The sequence below is a fragment of the Ochotona curzoniae genome, unplaced genomic scaffold (assembly GCF_017591425.1).
Source record: "Ochotona curzoniae isolate NIBS_2020 unplaced genomic scaffold, NIBS_Ocur_1.0 scaffold_3890, whole genome shotgun sequence".
Classification (NCBI taxonomy): Eukaryota; Metazoa; Chordata; class Mammalia; order Lagomorpha; family Ochotonidae; genus Ochotona; species Ochotona curzoniae.
This window is the reverse complement of record NW_024467115.1, coordinates 22,758,179-22,782,508: the sequence shown is the minus strand read 5'-3', so window position 1 is coordinate 22,782,508 and position 24,330 is coordinate 22,758,179. Positions and strand designations below refer to the sequence as shown.

General features: G+C 43.4%; 1 protein-coding gene across 2 annotated transcripts in view; it reads left to right on the top strand.

Moving 5' to 3' along the window:
• HIVEP2 (HIVEP zinc finger 2) overlaps positions 1–23,920 on the top strand; it is a 188,900-nt gene extending 164,980 nt beyond the window's left edge. For both annotated transcript variants that reach the window (XM_040965419.1, XM_040965417.1), the window contains 6 exons: positions 673–6,255; positions 6,945–7,099; positions 10,477–10,652; positions 13,736–13,837; positions 14,586–15,481; positions 21,441–23,920. In XM_040965419.1, the coding sequence (XP_040821353.1) occupies positions 1,060–6,255; positions 6,945–7,099; positions 10,477–10,652; positions 13,736–13,837; positions 14,586–15,481; positions 21,441–22,262 (7,347 nt within the window). In that variant the 5' untranslated portion in view covers positions 673–1,059 and the 3' untranslated portion in view covers positions 22,263–23,920. The remainder of the gene's footprint in view (positions 1–672; positions 6,256–6,944; positions 7,100–10,476; positions 10,653–13,735; positions 13,838–14,585; positions 15,482–21,440) is intronic.
• The last annotated feature ends 410 nt before the right edge of the window (positions 23,921–24,330 follow it).

Here is a 24,330-nt window from a genome sequence, read left to right as displayed (position 1 = left end):
ATTTTATACTTGCTATATATTATAGTACTATATAAATCTTCAACATATAAGTGAAAATTTGGTTAGGAATGGTGGTTAATCTTTTTCATCAAGGTTTTGAAAATCTAATGTATGTATAAATAACATAGTTTTCCTGAATGTAGTTTAGTATATGAAACTAAGAAATATTTTAAAAGATATTCAAAATTCTGACCTGGAAGAGAATTTTTTGGAATTAATATGCTGGCGCTGGCACTTGCAGCACATAGATTAGGCTGTTGCCTGCAGTGCTAAGGTCCACATGGATGCTGGTTTGAATCCCTGCTGCTCCACTTACTATCCAGCTCCCTGCCAATGTGCCAGGAAAGCAGAGGAGGTTGCCCCAGACCTTGGCCCTTGCCCCCCTGTGGGAGACCTGGAGGACGCTCCTGAATCCTGGCTTCTGCCTTGGCTCAGTTCTAGCAGTTGTGGCTATTTGAGGCAGCAAAAGGAAGAGTTCTTTCCTATTTCTCTCTGTAATTCAGCCTTTCAAATAAATAAAATCTTGTTAGTTGTTAAACTAATACATCAGTCATAAGTAGAATTTTTTGAAGTGAAAAAAAATGTGCTGCTTCTGGATTGGCTGTTTAAGGACTGGCTTGAGTTTCTCATTTGATAACTGATGTGATGTCCTCTTGCTTTCCTTTTCTGTAGGTCATTTTGTGTTAGTGAAGCTGGCAGTTGGACTTTGCTCCAGTTGATGGGCAGAATTTCTTGAAGACTATCCATCATCCCAATTTCATCTTAGTAGAAAGTATTCAAATGCCATAAGATACCTTTATATATTTGCACTTAACCTTTGGATGGACTTTCTGCCATGGAGAGAACTGTGTTATAGCCCTGGTCCAAGGACGTCACCATCTAATGCCCGCTGCCTATGGTGTGGCTGTGGAAGTTTCCAAAGAGAAGGAAGGATCAGCAAGTGTGCAGACACCCTGGAACATGGAAGCGGCCAAGCTTTAAAAAAGCACAGCTTTGGAGACACTCCATGCGTCTTCACAGCCTTCCTGTGAACTAGCACTTAAGACCTTGCATGACAAAATGGACACTGGGGACACAGCTCTAGGACAAAACGCTACCTCAAGGTCTGGAGAAACTGATCAAGCAGCAGGTAGATGGAGACAGGAACCATCCGCTGTTATTAAGATGAGCACTTTCGGCAGTCAGGAAGGACAGCGGCAAACCCAGACTGATCCTGAGCAACTTGGAAACACAGCGTCAGCACAGCTGTTCGGTTCTGGGAAGCTAGCCTCGCCTGGCGAAGGGGTGCAGCAAGTCCCAGAGAAGCAGTACCCGCCGCCCCACCCGAGTCCTTACGCATGCCAACATTCGCTTTCATTCCCGCAGCACTCATTGCCACAGGGAGTCCTGCACAGCAGCAAGCCCCATCAGAGCCTCGAGGGCCCACCGTGGCTGTTCCCCAGCCCTTTGCCAGCCGTCGCCTCCTCCGAGGACTTGTTTCCCTTCCCTCTCCACGGCCACAGCGGTGGTGGTTATCCTAGAAAAAAGCTTTCCAGTCTAAACCCTGCTTATAGCCAATACTCCCAGAAGAGTCTCGACCAGGCAGAAGATGCTCACAAGAAAGAGCACAAACCCAAAAAACCCGGCAAATACATTTGTCCGTATTGCAGCCGGGCCTGTGCCAAACCAAGTGTACTGAAAAAACACATCAGGTCCCACACCGGGGAAAGGCCGTACCCGTGTGTCCCTTGCGGTTTTTCTTTTAAGACGAAGAGCAATTTGTACAAGCACAGAAAGTCGCATGCCCATGCAATTAAGGCGGGGTTAGTACCTTTCACGGAGTCAGCCGTATCTAAATTGGACCTAGAGGCGGGTTTTATTGATGTAGAAGCAGAGATACATTCAGATGGAGAGCAGAGCACAGACACAGATGAGGAGAGCTCTCTGTTTGCCGAGGCTTCCGACAAAATGAGTCCCGGCCCGCCCATGCCGCTGGATATCGCCGGCAGAGGTGGCTTTCACGGGTCCCTGGAAGAATCGTTGGGAGGGCCGATGAAGGTGCCGATTTTGATTATCCCCAAAAGTGGGCTGCCCCTTCCGAATGAGAGTTCTCAGTACCTCGGCTCTGAGATGCTTCCGAATCCGTCCCTCAGCACCAAGGCCGATGACTCTCACACAGTCAAACAGAAGCTTGCACTGAGATTGTCGGAGAAGAAGGGACACGATTCCGAGCCTTCTCTCAACTTGCTGAGCCCGCACAGCAAAGGAAGCACTGATTCCGGTTACTTTTCCCGCTCAGAAAGTGCAGAGCAGCAAATAAGCCCTCCCAACACCAATGCAAAGTCTTACGAGGAAATCATCTTTGGAAAATACTGTCGGCTGAGTCCGAGAAATACCCTCAGTGTTACGCCCGCGAGTCAGGAGCGCGCCAGCCTGGGCAGGAGGGGTCTGACAGAACCATTACCTCACGTCAACACCAGGTTAGACATCCAGATGTTTGAGGACCCCGTCTCACAACTGATCCCCAGCAAGGGCGATGTCGACCCGAGCCAAGCCAGCATGCTGAAATCCGCAAAATTCAACAGTGAGTCCAGACAGCCCCAAACGGTTCCGTCGTCTGTCCGGAACGAAGGAAAACTTTACCCGGGACATTTCCAAGGCAGCAACTCAGCACTCCTCGAAGCTCCTGTCGACGCTTCCCCTCTCATTAGAAGCAACTCGATGCCAACCTCTTCCGCAACGAATTTAAGTGTCCCTCCTTCTTTGAGGGGCAGCCATTCGTTTGATGAGAGGATGGCTGGGTCGGACGACGTGTTCTACCCGGGCACCGTGGGCATCCCCCCTCAGCGCCTGCTGCGACGGCAAGCAGCCTTCGAGCTGCCTTCGGTCCAGGAGGGGCACTTGGAGGTGGAACAACAACACAGCAGGGCATCCAAGGGCCTCCCTGGCTCGTCCCTGAAGGAAAAGAAGCTGGCTCCTGGGGAGAGAGTTGGGCACGACTACGATGTCAGCCGGAGACCCCATAAGAAGTGGGAAGACTCCGAGACACCCAAGCAGGGCTACCGCGAGATTTCCAGCATGGCTTCTCTAAAACACGGTGAATACTTCATGGATCCCGTGGTGCCCCTGCAGGCTGGGCCCACCATGTTTGGGACTGCGTGTGAAACCAGAAAACGCCGGAAAGAGAAGAGCGTGGGAGACGAGGAGGACACTCCAATGATCTGTGGCGGTGTTGTCAGCACTCCTGTGGCCATGATGACTTTGGATTATGACCCTAAATTGCACATGCAGGAAGGAGGGAGGGCTGGGTTTGGCCTGGCTGCCCACGAGAACCCTTGTCATGGTCACCCTGAACGTTTTGACCCCAGTCGGCCTCCGCTGCAATCTGGAAGCTTCTCTCTTGGCTCAGAGGAGTCACCGTCAGCCACAGATTCAGACAAGACGTCAGATCTAGGGGGCAGGAAACCCCCCGGGAATGTGATTTCTGTCATCCAACACACAAATTCCCTGAGCCGGCCCAATTCGTTCGAAAGGTCTGAGTCCACAGAGCTGGCGGTTGGCACACAAGACAAAGTCCCTTCACCTGAAACGGGTGACAGCGAGGTTTCCGAAGCTCCCGTGAGCCCCGAGTGGGCTGCAGCCAGGGACAGTCTGGACAGTGGGGGCAAGCCTTCCCCAGCCCCGCAGGTGCCGCAGACCTTCCATACGCAGCAGCCTCGGCTGGTTCGCCAGCACAACATCCAGGTGCCAGAGATTCGAGTGACCGAGGAACCGGATAAACCAGAGAAGGAGAAAGAAGCGCAGAGTAAAGAGCCAGAGAAGCCGGTGGAGGAGTTCCAATGGCCCCAGAGGAGCGAGACCCTCTCCCAGCTCCCCGCGGAGAAGCTGCCGCCCAAGAAGAAGCGTCTGCGTCTTGCAGACATGGAGCACTCCTCCGGGGAGTCGAGCTTCGAATCCACAGGCACAGGCCTTTCCCGCAGCCCCAGTCAAGAAAGCAACCTGTCCCACAGCTCTAGTTTCTCCATGTCCTTCGAGAGAGAAGAAGCCATGAAGCTCACGGCGCCTCCCAAGCAGGAAGAGTTTGGAAAGCATTCGGAGTTTCTGACTGTCCCTGCCGGTTCCTACTCTCTGTCTGTCCCAGGCCATCATCACCAGAAGGAAATGCGGCGCTGCTCCTCAGAACAGATGCCCTGTCCTCACCCAGCCGAGGTTCCAGAAATTCGCAGCAAATCCTTCGATTACGGAAACCTGTCCCATGCTCCTGGGGTAGGGGCGCCGGCCTCCTCCGCGTTGTCACCATCCCGCGAGAGGAAGAAATGTTTTCTGGTGCGGCAAGCCTCCTTCAGCGGTTCCCCTGAAATCGCCCAGGGTGAAGGCAGTGTGGATCCCAGCGTCAAGCAGGAGCAGCTGGAGCAGCTGCAGGCTGGCCTCAGGGCCGCCTGGCACCATGGCCCGTCCTCAGGGCTGCCTCCTCCCCTGCCAGGGGATGACCCCGGGAAGCAGGGGGTGGTTCCTTGTGCCCAGTTGAGCTCCGGACCACTCCATCTGGCCCAGCAGCAGATCATGAGCCTGGACAGTCAGGAATCTTTGAGAAATTCTTTGTTACAACCAACGTCCTATATGACAAGCAAGCACTTAGCCGAGCAGCCCCACTTGTTTCCTCATCAAGAGACAATTCCGTTTTCTCCCCTCCAGAATGCTTTGTTTCAGTTTCAGTATCCTACTGTGTGTATGGTTCGTTTACCGGCTCAGCAGCCTCCCTGGTGGCAGGCACATTTCCCACCTCCTTTTGCTCCACACCCTCAGAAGAGCTACAGCAAGCCCTCCTTCCAGGCAGAAATCCATTCTAGTTATCCCTTAGAGCACGTTGCTGAGCTCGCGGGCAAGAAAACCGCTGAGTATGCACCCACGAAAGAGCAAAACTATCCGTGTTATTCAGGCACATCAGGGCTATTCTCAAAGAACTTTCCTCCTAAATTTCCAGCGGACCAGTGCAGTAAGTCAAGTGAAACTCCTTCCGAACAGATTCTTCAAGAAGATTTTGCCTCACCAGATGCTGGACCTTTGCAATCGTTACCGGGAACGGTGGTTCCTGTTCGGATCCAGACACACGTCCCCTCCTATGGAAGTGTCATGTACACAAGCATTTCTCAGATACTTGGGCAGAACAGCCCTACCATTGTCATATGCAAGGTCGATGAAAATATGACCCAGAGGACACTGGTGACCAACGCAGCCATGCAGGGAATTGGTTTTAACATTGCCCAGGTACTAGGGCAGCATGCAAGCTTGGAAAAATACCCTCTCTGGAAAGTACCGCAGACCTTACCTCTTGGCTTGGAGTCCTCCATCCCGTTCTGTTTACCTTCCACTTCTGAGAGTGCTGCCAGTCTTGGAGGTAGCAAACGAATGCTTTCTCCTGCAAGCAGCTTGGAGCTCTTCATGGAAACCAAGCAGCAGAAACGGGTCAAAGAAGAGAAGATGTATGGACAGATTGTAGAAGAGCTCAGTGCCGTGGAGCTAACCAACTCAGACATCAAAAAGGACCTCTCCCGCCCCCAGAAACCCCAGCTGGTTCGCCAAGGATGTGCATCTGAGCCAAAGGATGGGCTGCAGTCGGGGTCTTCTTCCTTCTCCTCTCTGTCGCCCTCCTCATCTCAAGACTATCCAGCCGTCAGTGGGTCCACCAGGGAGCCTTTCCCACCCAGCAGGGAGATGCTTCCCAGTTCCAGGACAGCCCCTCCAGGGCGTAAATCCAGTGGGCCTTCAGATAGCAGAGAGTCCTCCGATGAGTTAGACGTCGATGAGACCGCATCGGACATGAGCATGAGCCCTCAGAGCTTGACCTTGCCTGTGGGAGACAGTCAGCAGGAAGAGGAGGGCAAGAGCCACAAGGTGCCATTTGGCATGCTGGTCCGCATGGCCTCTGGCCCCAGTGGCAACGTGGCAAACTCGACTCTTCTTTTCACAGACGTGGCAGATTTCCAGCAGATTCTTCAGTTCCCCAGTCTGCGGACAACAACTACTGTGAGCTGGTGCTTCTTGAATTATACAAAACCCAATTTTGTGCAACAGGCCACCTTCCAATCCTCGGTTTATGCTTCATGGTGCATTAGTTCCTGTAACCCAAACCCATCAGGATTGAACACCAAGACCACGCTGGCTCTTCTGCGGTCCAAGCAAAAAATCACCACAGAAATTTATACCCTGGCTGCTATGCATCGGCCAGGCACGGGGAAGCTGACTTCCTCAAGTGCTTGGAAGCAATTTGCTCAGGTAACCAATGCAGCTTGGGGTGGCACTTTGTGCTGTGCTTCTGATTGCTGAACAGATTCAGGGAACTGTGAGGTGGGGATGTAGAACTGGGTGAATGCTGGAAAGAAAGGTCAGGAAGGAAGTAGAACTGAACTTGGCAAAAATCAGAGGGCTTTGCCGTAGCCATATCTAAAGCACTTCTCACCAGAAGTAATCTTGGTGTATCTCCTTGAAACTATTTTTTCCAGGTTATTACCTGTTTCCCTCTGAACAGTCCAAGCTTTGTATGTATATATAGTATATATATATAATTATACATTTAAAATTCAATTTTTAGAATTTAATAATTAACAGCATTCATGGGAATAAGCTTCCAGTTATGTCTGTTACCATATTCTCTTTAGTAATATTTAGACAATTAGCACGAATTTTTAAAAATTTCCTACTTGACAATATAGAATGTGGTTTTCAGTCTTTATTACCATTGTACAGAGTAAGAACTGAGTGTGTTTGTTAAACAAAATGTTAAATATATTTAGTGGAAACAGTCATTCTTTGGCCTTGTCCCCAGTGTTCCTTATTTTACGTAAGCACCCCAAGGCTATTGGCCTGAGGTTCCGGCAGATTTTCACCGTTATGAAGTGTGGGATATAGGGAATATTGTATTTTAGAGAAAGCATGGGAAATGATTCTCTCTTTTTGTCCTACAGATGAAACCTGAAACAACCTTTTTATTTGGCAGCAAACTAGAAAGGAAACTAGTAGGAGGTATCTTAAAGGAAAGAGGGAAAGGAGATATGCATGGAGATAAAGATATTGGATCCAAACAAACTGAGCCAATCCGAATTAAAATCTTTGAAGGAGGGTAAGGAAACCTAAGTGCAAATGTGAAAGTCAGTGGATATCTACATGGACAACCTGGTCTGTTTGAGTGGATCCCTTTTTATCATGCTGCTTTTTCAAGTCGGCCTGGTAATAAGTAGACAATGAGTTTGTATTTCTGCTCCTGGAGCTTTCATTTGAATGAACATGTCCTTAATATGTACAGCTTGAACCTCTGCCTTAAACTGTTACAGCTCAACTCAGTATGAAGTGTACAAAATTGGCACACTGTTGATATTTAAGTTTGTTCATTCTTTGATATTGTTAGTGGTCATTTATGTTGTTTTTGTTTTATGCTTATAAAAACAAAACTGCACGTGGTCGTACAAACTAATTGATTTGATGGTTTTCTTTTATTAGTGTAAACTTTTTCTTTTATTACTGCACATTTTAATGAAATTCCACCAGTTCCATCAATGTCCATTTCACCCCATGATCCAAGTCAGGATATCATGGCATACTGAGTCACCAGGCTTTCCCAGTTTCCTCTGTTCTAAAACAGTTTTTTGGTATTTTGGAATTGCTCTTTAAATATTGGTTTTAATCCATTGAAACTCAAGTAATTAGATTCAATGGTTATATTATCCAAACAATTAAGAAATTATATGTAGATATCTTGTTTGAGATTTTGATAGAAATGTATCTACAGTTCAGTCACATAAGTTTATGCTTTTCCTTAAAAAAAAAAACTAAAATACATTAACCACATTTTAGGGATTGCATTGTAATTAGCCATATCTTTACCAAAAAAAAAGCACTATAATTTACATAACACAGTCTATAATTTGCATGAACACAAAACTATTTCGATTATATATGAAGAATAAAGTAGTATTGCCTGTTTGCATATGAAATATTCAATTTTTGGTGAGTTCAGATGCTGTTTTCTCATATAACTTTACCAGTTTGCAGGTAGATTATTGAAATTGATCCACCCCCCCCCCCAGATTTTTTCCCCTTGGGATAGGTAGAGTTGAACTCTTAAACCACAGTTGTGTGTGAGCATGAAGCTTCTCTCAAATATATATACATCTCATCCTTCAACACAAACAGGAGGATTAGAGATTGTATCTGTCCTCAGAGACTGAAGGCTTCTTCTAGTCTCAGCAGCCTTCTTTTATTGAGATGCACCTGTCCTACCAGATTCGTGAGCTCTTCATGGTCTGTCTCCCTTAGTGAGGAGCCCATCTCCAGCAATGATGGACATAAGTGAAAACGCATAGATCGTTTATTGCTGTGTTTGAGAATCCAAAGTGACTGTGTCCATATTTCATTTCTTTATACTTTCATTTTCCCAGGGTATGGGCTCTTTCCTGGTCGTTCCTTTACGTATGACCCAGGTTTTGCATGATGGTGACTATGTGACCATCATGATGGTGACTATATGACACCATTCTGGTATCGCCTCCTGTTTATGCCATTGCAAAACAATAGTGATCACTTAAAAACAAATATTACCAAATCTTTATATTTCTTATCTAAGTGATACATGTAATAATTCAGTAAAGCAGAGTTTAAAATATGTTTTTAATTATTATAAGTGTCCTACCAAGTACATTCATAGATCTGCAAAGCTGTTATATCGTAGATATTTTAGGTATATAGGTATTTCTTAAAAATACAGCTAATGTGATACTGAACTTTATTTTCGTTCTGGAAGCAAGTTAATTCACTAAGATATTGGGAATTAAATTATATTCTTTGGGAATAAAATGTATTTCCTCTTGATTGTGATGGTAGACTAAGTAAGTTTGAAAATCCTTCACCAGTGTGGCATGCATCATTACACTCTTAAGACTGTATATAGGAATTTGTTTCCTTTATGTAAATAAAAAGAAAAAAAGTTAGAAGTCCATTTCTATAAAATTGTTTCATTTTATATTCCCTCAAGCAGTTCCATCTAAGTAGAGGCAGAGAATTGTGATATTGGAAGGTGAAAAAGTTTTGCATTGTTAGCCTCTTTTCTACTTTTTTTTTTTGGAGTTAAAATGTCTTATTAAGGAGGGAAATTCAAGGGAGCAAAAGGCTTGTAAAATTTGTTCTTCATATGTGTGACTCCTCTTCACTATGATTTGGAATGATATTGACCAAAAAATAGATAATGGTAAGATTAAATAGCACACATAGTAGAGTTAATATTTAAATATGTGGATGGATTTTCTCTTTTAAGTACTCCTTCAGTGGTTTAAACGATTAAAACTGAATTTCCTTTATTTCTATACATAGATTAGACAAAATAGGGGCACTTTACAACATTCTTAGAATGTTATAAGATAAAAAAAAAATTGTAAATCTAGTGCCTTTCAAGTAAGCCTACAGTGAATTAGGTCCTTTTGCCTAAAGGTGTCAGCCTACCTTTGAAAATTATCTAAAACCTCCCCACAGCCCCAAAATAACATCTTTTGATATGACATGACATGTAATTCTGGCTTCTTGTGATATGAGACAGTGCTGTGCACTGACTCATTTGGTAGAATCCTAGCATATAACATCCCATGTTTCCTTGTATTCCAAAGAAAAATGGAATGACTGAGCATGGGGCAGAGGCTCCTTACCTCAGTTACCAAAGCAAAGAGCTAAGACTTTGTTCTAACCAATTGGATTAAACTAGATGACCTCAGATATCCTTTCAACCCTCTCTATGAAATCCTTCTGGAAGCAGATGCAAATCTGATTAAAAATAGAATCCCTACTTCTCATTATGTAACAGTACCTTCAAGAAGCCTTTTGAAATTTACATTCCATCTTGTTGGTTCAAATACATGGGCTTTGGGAAAAGCAGATCAAATCTGTAGACAACAGTTGGTGAGCTGAGCTCAGCCTGTGTAAACCAGAAATTCTGAGACAGTCCCATGCCAGAACTGTAAAAATAGAGTAGAAGCTTGGAATGAAGAATTCTATTATCGGTTATGCTTAATATAGCACATTTAGAAGGCTGTGTGTATTGTACGTGCACATCTTAGATCATATCAGGTGAACGAGCATTACAATACATTGGATGCTCTTTGGATGTCCCTTGACTGGAGGCTATATTAGGATTCACAAGTAATAAGGCGCAGATCTTTGGGGCTTACATAAGCCATTGGAACATTTCTGAGTCCATAAATTTACACTTAATAGCAGAGCCAATTCCATTTTGAATTCCATATAGAATTCCATTCGATTTACTGTGCCAAATCTATTATCTAGTTCTCTCAGGCATCTACTACATAAAATTCAAGACTTCATAAAAATAACATTGCATAATTATTTGTAAAACACCCTCATAAAGTTTGTCATGCAAATGATTAGCTTTAGGTTTGATGTATAACATGTTAAAAGTAGTTGGAAACACACTGGATTCTTTTCTTTTAAAACCAGGTATAAATCAAATGAAGATTATGTATATGTCAGAGGACGTGGACGTGGAAAGTACATTTGTGAAGAATGCGGGATTCGCTGTAAAAAGCCAAGCATGCTCAAAAAGCATATCCGCACTCACACTGATGTTCGGCCTTACGTATGCAAGTTATGTAACTTTGCCTTCAAAACGAAAGGTATAAGTCTGATTTTTATAAAGAGGAAAAATGCTTTTCTTATAAAGTATGGAAAAGTACTTTTCTTATCCTTAAAGTACTTAGGATGTTGAATACTATTTTGTGTCTAATTTTGATCGACAACAAGATGGTTTTGTTTTGTGGAAATAGAACTCCAATGTTATATGTATTTTCTCCCTTGTGATCAAAGGATGCTTTTGAGACTGTGAGGCTCCTTTTATGACTTAATGAAGAGCTACAGACTTAGATCCAGGCCAGTTGTCTCCAAAGGAAGTGGCTAAGAATTGCCTGGATGGCTATTACTTCATGTTGGAAATGTTATGTGGTCTAGATAATATTTGCACCAGTACTGAAAGATTGCAAGGGAACAAAACAGGCAGTGGTATTAGAAAAGCAAAGCAACAGCTCGGAAGAAAATATGTGTCCGTGGTCAGTTTCAGGATTATAAATAATGTAGAGCTCCACAGACTCCCAGGTGGGCCTCTCCATCCACGGTGGCATGAATTATGCATAGAAATTTGATAGCTGCTGTTCCGTGTATTTATCAGCAGGGAGACAATCCCTCACTCTCAGGCCACAACCGTTAATCTCATTAAACTAGGACTTGCCTTGAAATGATATTGTGTCCTTCCATTAGAAGCTGTTTGTAACAGGTAGATGTCTAGAAAAACATTTTACTCAAGAAGACTGCTTCAGTTATATGACTGTAATTTTATAAAAGCAAGGAAATATCCAGAAAACCATTATTCTCAGAATGCAGCTGGTGGTGAATTAGAGGCTGTTCGCCTTTTGCAGGAGCCTGTTTTGCACTGGATCTAATACGTCCTTCCGACCCACTGCTTCCCTCACCTCACATCGTTTCCCATGTCTTCGCTTTGAATTTGCATTCCATTTCATCTACTCTGATACTCTGTAAAAAACGTAGCAAATAAAATAACCCTCCCCAGAAAAACATACACTTCTTTGCCCTTGTAGTCCAAAATGCTGAATTGTTCCATTGATTCTTGAGAAGCGTTGAGTGCATGGCTTTTCCACAATTAGATTCTTCTTTGTGAAAAAAGCTATCTGTGTTTCAGATGTGCCTCATTTGAAGCCAAGACCAGAGACGGTGTTCATTTGCATTTCAAAAGAAATAAATTTGAAGTCCCTGAAATAACTTTCCACCTTGGTATACTCAAGCCTTTTGTTTAGACTCTCAGCAGATTCCTAGGAGATAAGAGAATACAAATTTTGCTTTTAGGAAATCCTACAGATTTTGCCATCATTACGAATTAATACAGCTTCACGTGGTGTATGTTTGCTGTGGCTACAGTTTTGTGATAAACTGAATGAAGATATGGCACATTGCTAGCTATTTCAAAAATCCGACTCAATCTGCTGTCAACCTTCAGGCTGGTGGTTTAGCAAGAAATCATTTATTCTTGGTCATTATTACAGTTGCCACGTGTGTACCCGTTGGGTATATGCAAATGTCCCAGAATTTTAAAATAAGCCAAATATCCAGGAAGCCCCAACAGTTTTCACCACCAGCTGCATTGCCTAATGTCTAAATCCCATGTCTTTGTTAGTGCAAATCAAGCACACTTGTAGGTCCCGTCCCTCACCATCCTTTGCCCTCCCTGACCGAATCCTTTACTTCAGAAGCTCATAACTTCAACCAACCAGTACTTTCTACTGGCACACTTGCTCTTCAGGCTCCAACTGAAGCCTGTCCACTTCTTGGCAGTGGGTGGAGAGAAAAACACAGAAGCAGCAGCACATATTCAAAACTAAATTAACAAATTATCTTGTCACGGTTAACATCCACACCTTACTCAGGCACATCATACTTGCACCCTGGAAAAATAAAATGATTATTAATTTATAGATTAATGAATTTATTGATGCAAGAATTCTTGGTATATGTCTAACTTTTTGAACTCTTTAGAAAATTGCACATGTAATTTTTTGATAAATAAGAAACATGGTACCTTGGTAATATTTCTGTTTGGAGTTATCAAACTAGCATGTACGATTCATTGGTTTAATAAATAATATAAATAAACAGGAAAAATAATGAGGCAGTGCCTCAGTTTGGATTTCTGGCTGTTGTATTCCGTTAATCCTGAGATTAACATCCTTACAAAGAGGATGGTGTAGCTCAACAAACTGAGGTTACACATAGTCAGGGAGCATTCTTAAATCATTTGGGGCATGCCGTGAAAGCATTATCAGAGAGCACAGAGGAAAGTAAGGTATTTTCATGAAAGTAGGTAGGAAGGTTCCTTAGAATTGAATTTGTTCCTGGATCTTTGGGTAGTATGCTATAGAATTTTTAAAATGGTCCTGTAATAGGAGCCAGCGTGATTGTATCATGCTTTTAAACTTTCATATATTCTAAATGGTGATAGTATAAAGATACAGCACACACACGTGTTGTGCAACTATAATCATGTTTTTCATCATCATCATTATGAGATACTTAACATGAAGCCTTTTTGTTCCTAAAAAGATAGGGGTTTGAATATAAATAAGAGGAGGTATTGCTAAAAGTTTGCTAACATGTGCCAGACAAATAGTTAATACTGGGAGTAATATTTCCTTGAATTTCTTTAGGACTTTGAATTCATTGAAAGGTTGACACTCAGATTAGCTTATGTATTCCCTTCCCCCTTTTGGTCAGTGGATGCTTGGAGGAAATATCAATGCCTGAAAGGCTGTTGGCCAACACAGGGGGGATGTGTTGAGAATATTTACTTCTGAAAGTTCTCAGTGCTGTGTGACCTAGCCTGTGTTGCCTTGTTTATGGAGAGTCCCAGACGCCTCGCCCATGGGACCCTGTCTCGGAAAAAGAGTCTGAGATACTCAGTCTTGTTACTCTGTAAAAGACATAAGCCTGTATTAGAATAGAGAAACTTGAGTTTGTGTACAACACTCAACAATTTGTATCTTCAGAAATCAAATTGTTCTTGAAGTTGAAACAAAGAATGGTGTATAGAAACAAGTCTATTTCACCCCCAAGATAATTTTGTACTGAGTTTTGGAGCGAACATTGCATTTTATCAACCAGTAAGTTTCTCTCTGCTTTGACTTGTCTTTTCTAGGAAACCTAACAAAGCATATGAAATCTAAAGCACACATGAAAAAATGCCTGGAATTAGGAGTCTCAATGACATCTGTGGAGGATACCGAAACTGAGGAAGCAGGTATATGCCAATTTAATGTACTCAACTCCTCCTTGTACACACTGAAGCTTTGTGGCTGGGGGTGATAGAATAAATTTTCCTGTTATTGGAAAACTGCATAAATATAGAAAATGAATTTGATGCATTGGATTACTTGAAATCTACTAAAGAGAAATAAAAGCATTTCAGTTGTGACTGTGGCTAGGGTGGGGGAGGGAAAAGGCTTTATTATGAAAATACTTCTTTCTGCAACTATGAAAGGAATACAATTGTTTATGCTTTGTGAGAATGATTTAAGGTTATAAAATTTGGAACTTTGAAGAGCGTTTTAGTAGATTACTGGGAAACCTGGTAGGAAAAAGAAAAAAAAAATACTAAGCTACAGTGGAGAACCCAAGGCCACACCTCCCAGGATGCACCTCTTCTACATAACCTTGTGCCTGTACCCGGAGAGAGCTAAATTGTTGAATCATTTTTAACTGTTCATACCCATTTGTGAGGGTTTTCTATGAGTGGTATGGTGTCTGGTGTAGCAGGTTCTATTCTGAGTGGCAGGGTGACAGTAAACCAAATGGATTCACAAAAGTCTGAATGAATGTAGGCCAAGGAAATGCTTGACAAGACTTGTAGAAGTTCAGAGGTGTAACTGTCTCCAGTGACTAGTGGGATAGGAGGAGCTTTCACAAAGAGATACGGCCTAATCAAGCTCCCAACCTTGTCAATTGTCAATTGGATCTTGACCTTCGTTATCTTTGTCCACCTGTTTCAGAAAATATGGAAGATTTGCACAAGGCAGCTGAGAAGCATAGCATGTCCAGCATTTCAACCGACCACCAGTTCTCAGATGCTGAGGAGTCAGACGGTGAGGATGGAGATGATAATGATGATGACGATGAAGATGATGATGACTTTGATGACCAGGGAGATCTGACACCAAAAACGAGATCAAGAAGCACTAGTCCTCAGCCTCCAAGATTCTCCTCCTTGCCTGTGAACGTTGGTGCCATGGCCCATGGGGTTCCTTCGGATAGTTCCCTGGGACATTCTTCATTGATCAGTTACTTGGTAACTTTGCCAAGTATTCAGGTTACTCAACTTATGACCCCCAGTGACTCAATTGAAGATACTCAGATGACAGAATACCAGAGGCTGTTTCAGAGCAAAAGCACAGACTCGGAACCAGACAAAGACAGGTTAGATATCCCTAGTGGTATGGATGAGGAGGGCATGTTGTCTTCAGAGCCAAGCTCATCTCCGAGGGACTTCTCGCCCTCAAGCCGCCATTCCTCACCAGGCTATGACTCTTCTCCCTGCCGAGATAATTCACCAAAGAGGTATCTGATACCCAAAGGAGACTTATCACCCAGGAGACATTTATCCCCGAGGAGAGATCTGTCACCCATGAGACATCTGTCACCAAGAAAGGAAGCTGCATTGAGAAGAGAGATGTCCCAAAGAGACATGTCACCCAGAAGACATTTGTCCCCAAGGAGACCCGTGTCTCCTGGGAAAGACATCGCGGCAAGAAGAGACGTGTCCCCTAGACGAGAGAGAAGATACCTGAGCACCATTAGAGCACCATCTCCCAGAAGGGCTTTATACCATAACCCACCATTGTCCGTGGGGCAGTATTTGCAAGCAGAGCCAATTATACTGGGGCCTCCTGTAAGTATAATTCACTTTTTCTCTACAACATGTAAATCAAAGCATATTGGATGCTTACAATACCACATTCGGGTGTAATCTGCTGTAAATTGGGAAACTCTTTGTGGAGGGTTGAACTTGGGTACAGAAAATGAAGCAAGGAGACGTTTTGGTTTCATGCTGTTGTCAGTAACACTGCTGTGGTGTTAACCTCCAGCACAGAATTTATGACATTCAGCAACTGATGAGGCCACCCTAAGGCTTTAAAGTTTAGCTAATTGTAGACATGAGGTGAGACCTTTGTGTGAGTTAAAAGTGGTGAAGATTTTAGAATGGCTTGACTGCACATTCGGATACCCCTTGATGACAGCCAGGTGTCAGTTAAAGATACTCTGTTCCAGGAAGGGATTCAGATCCAACCTGGACTTTCATAAGTTTGCACAGTCTACTTTGCCCATGGTAGATGGACACATGAAACATCAGGGACCAGGAGAGGAGGGAGTAATGCTTGACAGTGTTCATACATCAACGGCATGAAAATGTCTACTTTTCTGGCCATTGTCACCACTCGGTGCCCTTGTTAAGTAAGAGCATGGGCCCAAGGAGATGAGAAGATAGACAAGCTAAAAGAGCATGATTGAAGGGATTTCTATAAAGCTTTCCTTCCTTATAAATTAAGATGATATCAATAGTGGTTGTGGATTACACTTAAACGTAGGCATAATGCCACTCTTGCCCTACCTCATTGTATGGCACAGTAGATTGTGATGTCTCTTAAAATTGTGTAGGATTTTAAAAAGTGAATAAAAATAAATCAGGCACTTAATGTAGACTGAAAATGATATCTTTGGAGTCCGTTGGCTTTCACTGTGTTTTTGTTGGTGTCTTAGTTTGTTTCCTGTGTCTCTTTGTTGCACTGTCTTTGCTCTGGATTTCTGTCCTGTGCGTCAACCAAAGGGAGATTTGCCTGCTCTGAACTCAGGCTTGTCACTGCTCTCACCCTCCCTCCCATCACCTTCCAGGGCCCTGAGTCATACGCTCAGGTTATCACCTTTAAACTGGAAGCAAGCTCCCTGTTGCATTCCACTCCTCTTATTCTCCCCCACCACTCCCTTTCCCCGAGCCCAATACCAACTCCATCATGCTGATGCACATCCTGCAGCAATGTGCATAGCAAATCCGGAAGTAACCTCTTTGCCAAGAAAATTAATTACCAAGCTAAGGAAATGAGGCACATTTCCATAGTCTTATGTCTTGCAAAAGTACAGGTCATGCCATCACTGCGTAGAGAAGTAGATTCCACAGACTGCAGGGACCTGAGTCTACAGTGAAAGTCAAATACCTTGGTGCTGGTGAGCCTGCTGAGATGGTCTTTCCACCCACTCTTCAGCTCCTGCTCCAGCTCTGGCCAGTCAGACTGAGTCAGCCGCTCCACTCATGTAAACACACTGGCAATGGATGAGAGGACCCCATAGTCCACACAGAACATGCGTATTTTTGTTTATATATACACCCAGAAAGTTGTTGCTAGAAAATTGACTGTATTAGTTCCCGAGTTTGTACTAGCTTTCTGATTGTTTGAGGGGTTGGGGGAGGAGGAGGAGGAAAGGTTGTTATTTTTGTTTTTACTTTTTTCAAGATTTAGGAAGCCAGAACCATGCAACAATTGCCTAATCCTCCACCTGCAAGTGCCAGGATTCCATATGGGTGCCAGTTTGTGTCTTGGCTACTCTACTTTCCATCCAGCTCCCTGCTTGTGGCCTGGGAAAGCAGTGGAGGACGGCCCAAAGCCTTGGACCCCTGCACACATGTAGGAGATGAAAGAAGCTCCTGGTTCCTGGGTTCGGACTGACTCAGCTCCATCTGTTGTGACCATTTGGGAAGTGAACCAGCGAACAGATCTTTGTCTCTCCTTCTTTCTGTAAAATCTGCCTTTCCAACAAAGTTGAATAAATATTTTAAATTTTTATTTTTTATCTGAGATGAAGATTTACAGAAGGAGAGAGAGAGAGAGAAATGATCTGTCTACTTGTTCACTCCCTAAAGGACCACAAAAGCTGGAGCAGAGGCTATCCAAAGCCAGGACAAGCCAGGGGCTTTTCTCAGGTTTCCTGAATGGGTGCAAGGGCACAAGGACTTGGGCCATCTTCTGATGCTTTTCCGGGCCACAGGCAGGGATCTGGAATGGAAGTGGAACAATGAGACTCAAAACAATGCCCAGTCGGATGCTAGTTCTGCAGGGGGAGGATTATGTTGCTAAGCCACTGTATTGGCCACTATTTTTGTTTGTTTTTAATACCAGCTTACCTGTGTTAAACTTCAGCTTTGATGAAGCCTTTAGTTTGTTTCCCAGTTTAGTTCCCTACGGAGAATATATGACCTATTGCACTGTTTTAGTGATTTGAAGGATAGACTGTGGTATCCTCTAGGAAAATAAGACCCAGGGACCCAGATACTTCTCATGGGGGGCTTTTTTTGATTTAGAGGTTTAGCAGAGGATTTTCATTTTTGCTATGTGTGGCTAAGTTTTTTGTGATCAGATCAAGATGCCACTGACAAACTCTGTAAGGTATTCCTCCTGGCTATTGTGTAAGATGAGGGCTTTGTCTTCTCTGAAAATATATATGAGACTATAAAATGGGAATAATTCTGAATAATCCTTTTGATATAAATTCTGGTAGTGATACTTTGTCTCTTTGCTTAATAGTGACAGAGGGCCCATAGGACAGCTATGAACATGCTTGTAGCCCTGCATGGCATACCCGTGTCCCAGCTCAGCTTGGAGAGAGCAGGTCTGGGGAGAGGCAAGATGCAATCACTAGCCCTCCTACTGCTTTACCATTTCTGCCCAGTTGGCCTCTAGTTAGTTTAGATTGCTCGGTAGAACATAAAGTCCAGAGTTCTTGCTTCATTCACTAAGTAAATAATTTTGAGGATCTACTTTATATGAACATGGGAGTCAATAAAATAATGATTTTTCGCCTTACCTATTCTTTCTTTCTCCTTTCTTCTTTCATTCCTTCCTCCCTCCCTTCCTTTCTCTCTCTCTCTCCCTTTGAGGGACGAAAAGTGACAAACAGTTTCTTTTTGGTGGTTCACTCCCCAAATTGCCACTATTGCGGCTTGGCTGAGGCCCCAGCCAGGATCTGGGAACTCAGTCCAAGAGGCCCCCAGATGGGCGACAGGAACCCACTTACTTGGGTCATCATCAGTGTCTCCAGGATCTACATTCGTAGTTAGCTGAAGTTAGGAGCCAGAGCAAGGACTCAGATCCACGGATCAGTTCATTGCACTGACTCCGCTTCGGCTTCTAAAGACCCTGCTGACAATTTCCAAAAGTTCATGAAATTAACATTGAAAGGTTAATTTATTTTAGCACCAAAATTTAGAAATTCATGAGTAGCTTTTTTTTTTTTACTTTAGGTACTTTTTTATGAATTTAAAAAAAAAACCCATCATGCATGAATTTTAAAATATTTTTTGCACCAGAATAAGGTGTCTTTCAGGTCCATTTTCCATGAACTTCTGAAGCAACCTCATATATCTGATACATGGAGTGCATGCATATGTGGCTGTGGATGCAGCCTGATATGTATGTAGGAATTCATAATCCACACTTTAATTTATTGCTCATTTTTCCAAAGATTTTTCTTATTGAGCTTCAAGTAAGATGGGAATTTGTCTACCAAGTTAATGTACAAATTACAAGGCAATAGGATTGCAAATGGAGAAATAATCCAGGTAGAGAAAATTTATTTCAACTTTATTTGAAAAGTGGCCATGGGACAAGTGAGAGAAAAAAAGCTTGTGGAAATGTCGAGAGGAATCTGGGGCCATGAGAGTGAAGACTTGCTAGAAATTCTCCATGTACCCTTACCTCTGTGGTTGTAATCATTGTATTACTGATCCACAAAGTTCTGAACCTGACACTTTGGTTAGTAAAACAAAAAGGCATTATTGGATTTAGGGTGTGGCAGATATATTTTAGCTGTAGAAGGCAGTGGATCACCCCCTTTGTCAACCTGAAGTCAGGGACTTGTGTGTGACATGTCTCTCCTGCTGCCTCCTGTTGGCTCTGCTTCTGTTTCCCCCGGAGATCTCAAGCTGATTGGACATGTGCCACCAGAGAACAGCAGCTGAAAGTTGAAGACATTTTCCCTTGCTTTGAGCAAATGATAACTGTGATTGAAAGTACATTTATTTGAGTCTTGTCTAGGATTGTTGTGGTATCCATTATAGTCCTTCCACCTTACCTGATATCTGATGAAGAAAATGCGCCTTTTTCCTCTTCTAAATTAAAGCTAGTGTAAGAGATTGTGTAGATGTACAACCATAAGAGTCCCACCTTTGTTATCTTAGAAATCATAGTGATTATACCATATACCTTTGTTTCTAGCTTGAAAAAGGTATATGGGCCAGCCTTGCGGCACAGCAGGCAAAGTCATGTCCTGTGGTGTTGACATCCATATGGGTAGCAGTTCAAGTCCCAGCTGCTCCATTTATAATCCAGCCCCCTGCTAATGGCCTGAGATAAGTAGCAGAAGATGGCCCAAGTGCTTGGGTCTCTGCCACTCACATAGGAGATCCAGATGGATCTCCTGGCTCTTAGCTTTACCCTGGCCAGGTCAGGCCAAATTGGACTAGTGGTAGATGGAGAACTGATCTGTCTTTCCCTCTGTCTCTTTTCTGTTTACAGAAAAAGATACATCTCAGGGAAGAGTCAGGACCAATCATGGCCCAGTGTGCAAATATAATGCATGGCTTATCATTTCTGAACCAGTGTCAGTCTTTAACTGAACTGGATAAATCCTAAATGATATAGAACATAACTTGAGTTTCGAAAATCAAATATCTGAATTGAGTTAGAACCTTTTTGTGTCACTCCTCTATTATTGCCATGTTTGACAAGGTTTAGCTATCTTATTTTAATTTCTCCCAAAATGACAATTTTTAGGAAAAAGAAGTAAAATCTGCCCAGTACATAGACAGATGTCAATCTTTTTACTTCCTATTGAATTTGAAAATTTATTATTAGTGTATGTATATCTGACTTTTGCTCAGTAAACTTTTCCTGATACTTATCTGTTGTTTTCATTTGCTCTTATGACAAAAAAACACACTGCTGAACTAAGTCTCTATCTATTAAGAAATGCACGGAATGCTTTCACTATGCTGTTTGAAAACAAAAGTGACAGGACTGCTGTAGTGGTGCGTTGGATGAACAGTTGCTTTCTGGCCTGTATTGTATAGGATGAGGGTCTTTTGAATCCCTGATATTTCACTTCCTACCCAGCTGCATGATAATGCATGTGGGGAGGCAATGATAATGGCCCAAGACATTGGGTTCCACCCCTTCCCTAGAGCTGCAGATGGGGCGCTGGGCTCCTGGTCTCAGTTTGGTCCAGTCATTTGGGGTTGAATCAGCAGGTGGAAGACCTCTTTCTCCCTCTCTTATTTCTCCCTTTCTCTCTCATATTCTGTAATTTTTTCCCAGTGTTTTTTTTTTTTTTTAAGTAAGAGTAACCGCATGAGTCATTGGCTTCATTTGTTTTGAAAAAGCAACACAAAATAATTTTTTTAAAAATCGTGTTTATTGAGAGACAGACAGTGAGGAAAGTAAAATAGACAGAGAAAGATCCAGGCTCAGAGAGCTCCCATCCACAGCTTCACTCCTAAGATGCTCTCAGATCCCGGGACTGCCTGGCCCTGGGACCCAGCGGCTCTGTCCGGTTTCCTCTGGGGATGTCAGGAACCCTTCACGGGAGCCATCAGAGCTGCCTTCTTGGGTGTGCATTCCAGGCAGCTGTCATGGCAGCCACAGGTGGATATTGGCCGTGGACACTCTCACCTGGGCCACATACTTGTGAAAAATGAAAACTTGAAGCATAGTTGAGTACCAAATCTTTCCTTGGTAGTGGGAGTGAGTGAAATAGTGAAACCTGTGGAGTCTGAGCTTGGTGTCTCTGTGTCTCCCATGCAGGATTTACGAAGAGGATTACCTCAGGTTCCTTACTTCAGTCTCTATGGAGACCAAGAAGGTGCTTACGAACATCAAGGCTCTAGCCTTTTCCCCGAGGCTCCTAATGACTATGTCTTCAGTCATCTTCCACTTCACTCTCAGCAACAAGTACGAGCTCCTATCCCCATGGTGCCAGTTGGTGGGATCCAAATGGTTCACTCCGTGCCGCCGGCCCTTTCTGGTTTACATCCTCCACCCACATTGCCTCTGCCCATGGAGGGCTCTGAGGGAAAGAAAGGAGCTCCGGGCGAGTCCTTCGCGAAGGATCCCTACATGCTTTCCAAACGGCATGAGAAACGAGCCGCTCAGGCACTGCAGCCGTCTGGTCTACCTAGCACTCCGTCTTCTCCTCGGCTACTGATGAAACAGAGCACTTCGGAAGACAGCCTGAATGCCACCGAGCGGGAGCAGGAGGAGAATATACAGACTTGTACAAAAGCCATCGCCTCTCTCCGGATTGCCACAGAAGAGGCAGCTCTGCTTGGGGCCGAGCAGCCAGCACGAGGGCAGGAGCCCCTCCAGAAACCCTCGGAGAGCGCACACGTTAGCATTAGACACTTTAGCGGACCTGAGTCAGGTCAGCCCTGTACCTCAGCTCCCCACCCCGACTTGCATGCTGGTGAAAAGGATTCTTTTGGGACATCGCAGACTGCGTTAGCTCACTCCACGTCTTACAGCAAGACTTGTGTGGGCGAGAAACGGTCAGACTCCCTCAGCAGCAAGGGGTTGTCTTCAAGCACAGAGGGCGAAGAACCGTGTTCAGAGAAAACTCCGCTCCATTGATCTAACATGCATGGAAACTTTCACTTCCACCTTTTCCCATTTTGTTTTTGTTTTTGTTTTGTTTTTTTGTTTTTCTAGAAATAGAGGTAATCAACTTTATAGCATGCCTGTCCTAAGTTACAGTAGTTTGCTATTATATATACTTTTGTTATATCAAAAGAATTAGGTAAATTAACAAGTCATCATGAGCCTGACCAAAACAAAATTTGAAATTAACCTATTGGGTCTGGTACTTTTAAAATTGTACAGATGTCTGTGCCTTTTCTTTACTTTGCTTATATTCTTATAAGCATTTTTTAGCAGTAATTTGTACATATTTTAGAATTTGTGTATCTGCTTTGTAATAAATGTAATTTCTTTCCTTTTTTGGACACTTGGATCTAAATGATGTAAAGCAAAACAGCATCAATATATATGTGAGGTTGCACTAAAACATATTTTTATATGATTAAAACTGAACAGCTTTTATGTACAGCTCTGATTCTGTAATACTAATATTTATTTACTTTGTTTCATAAATTGTACATTTTTTCTTAATGTTGTGGATTGCTTTCCTATGTGAAGCATGGGATTTACTGTTGCGTAGCTAGAACAAAAAATGTACATGGTAAACAAGATATTTAAACTAGAGTATCTTATTCTGCACTTACGCATTAGTTTAAAAAAAAAAAGACAAAGGGTGTATCAGTCAGTTCTTAACTCTTGTAAATTTTTTGTCTCTTGTTTGCTGGATTGACCATAACTTAAGTGCTGGTTGTGTTTTTAAACTGATAGTACCGTAAAGCATTAAAGTAAACGATGTGCTATTGTGAGTTTTTTCAAAGCTTTATAAATCAGTTATAAATAATATTAAAAAAAAAAGTATTTGGTCTTATGTGAACATGTGGATCTATATACTCATCTAAAACTATGGGAAAACATTCCGCCCCGTGTAAATATGTACAAGTGCATCACTGGTACAATTTTATGTAACTCAGTTGGACAGGAGGTTGCCACAGACCTATGCTAGGGTGTCTTTAAAAATTAAAGTGACGGAGCACATGGGACTGTGTAGAGCTTGGTTATCGGCCGGCCCGGTGGCTTGGCAGGCAGTGCAGGGCGCTGCCAATAGAGGTGACTTGGGCTTAGAAGGTTCTTTGGTTTTTTTTGTTTGCACAAGACGGTTACTGGACCGGAAGCTCCACAGAGGGGTCGCACATCGACTTGGAGGGGTGGGTATGGAAGCAGGGAAGGGTGCTGGAGATCTGCTACCCTCTCTTCCCATCAGCCCACCTGTGTGGTAAGAGGGTGAACACCAGTGCTGGGTGAGTCACCCTCCCCTTGTGTTGGAGGGAAGTGTGTCTTGCTCCTGGCTGTCTCAGGGGGAACAGGGAAAGAGGCTTTGCGGGGAGAAAAACTCCTGGGAGGACAGTGTTGTTTGCATGTAACACTCCAAATGGCTGGTGGTCAGGGTGAGCAGGGGAAGAGCCTTTGCGGGTCTAGAAGTGCAAAGAGAGCACAGGGGGTAAAACAACATGTGCACACACATGCGCACACACACAATCTGGGTTATCTTTGTGCTATATAGTGGATTATAATTCTGTGAAACCAAGTTTGTATATTGAATTACATTAAGGAGTGTTCTTTAAAAAGAGAAATAAATATACAATTACATGCTTGAGGTGTTCAGTTCTTATGTGTCTAATTTCCCAGTTTTTCCAATTTGATTTCTAAAGAAACGCTGATGGTACAGCCTTGCCTCTGTGGTTTCAGTTGTCCTATGTGTCTTGAGCTATGCTGGGTATGAATGCGGGGATCAGGGGAGAAAACAGGCATCGCCTCCTTAGCTCACATGACTGGACCAGGATGTGATAATCACAGAGTGAGTCCTTGAAATGGATCGCTCAGATTTGAGCGCAGAATAAACTGTCCTGTGTCTGAAAAGTCATGAATGAAGAAAAGCATCACTTTGGCTTCTGCCCCAGCCCTCCTGTCTCTCTCACATATGTTTAAAATTCTACTGGGGGAACAGCTGCTTGACTTTTGCTCGGGAGATGAAGTAAGACATCAAAATAGACTGTAAAATCTC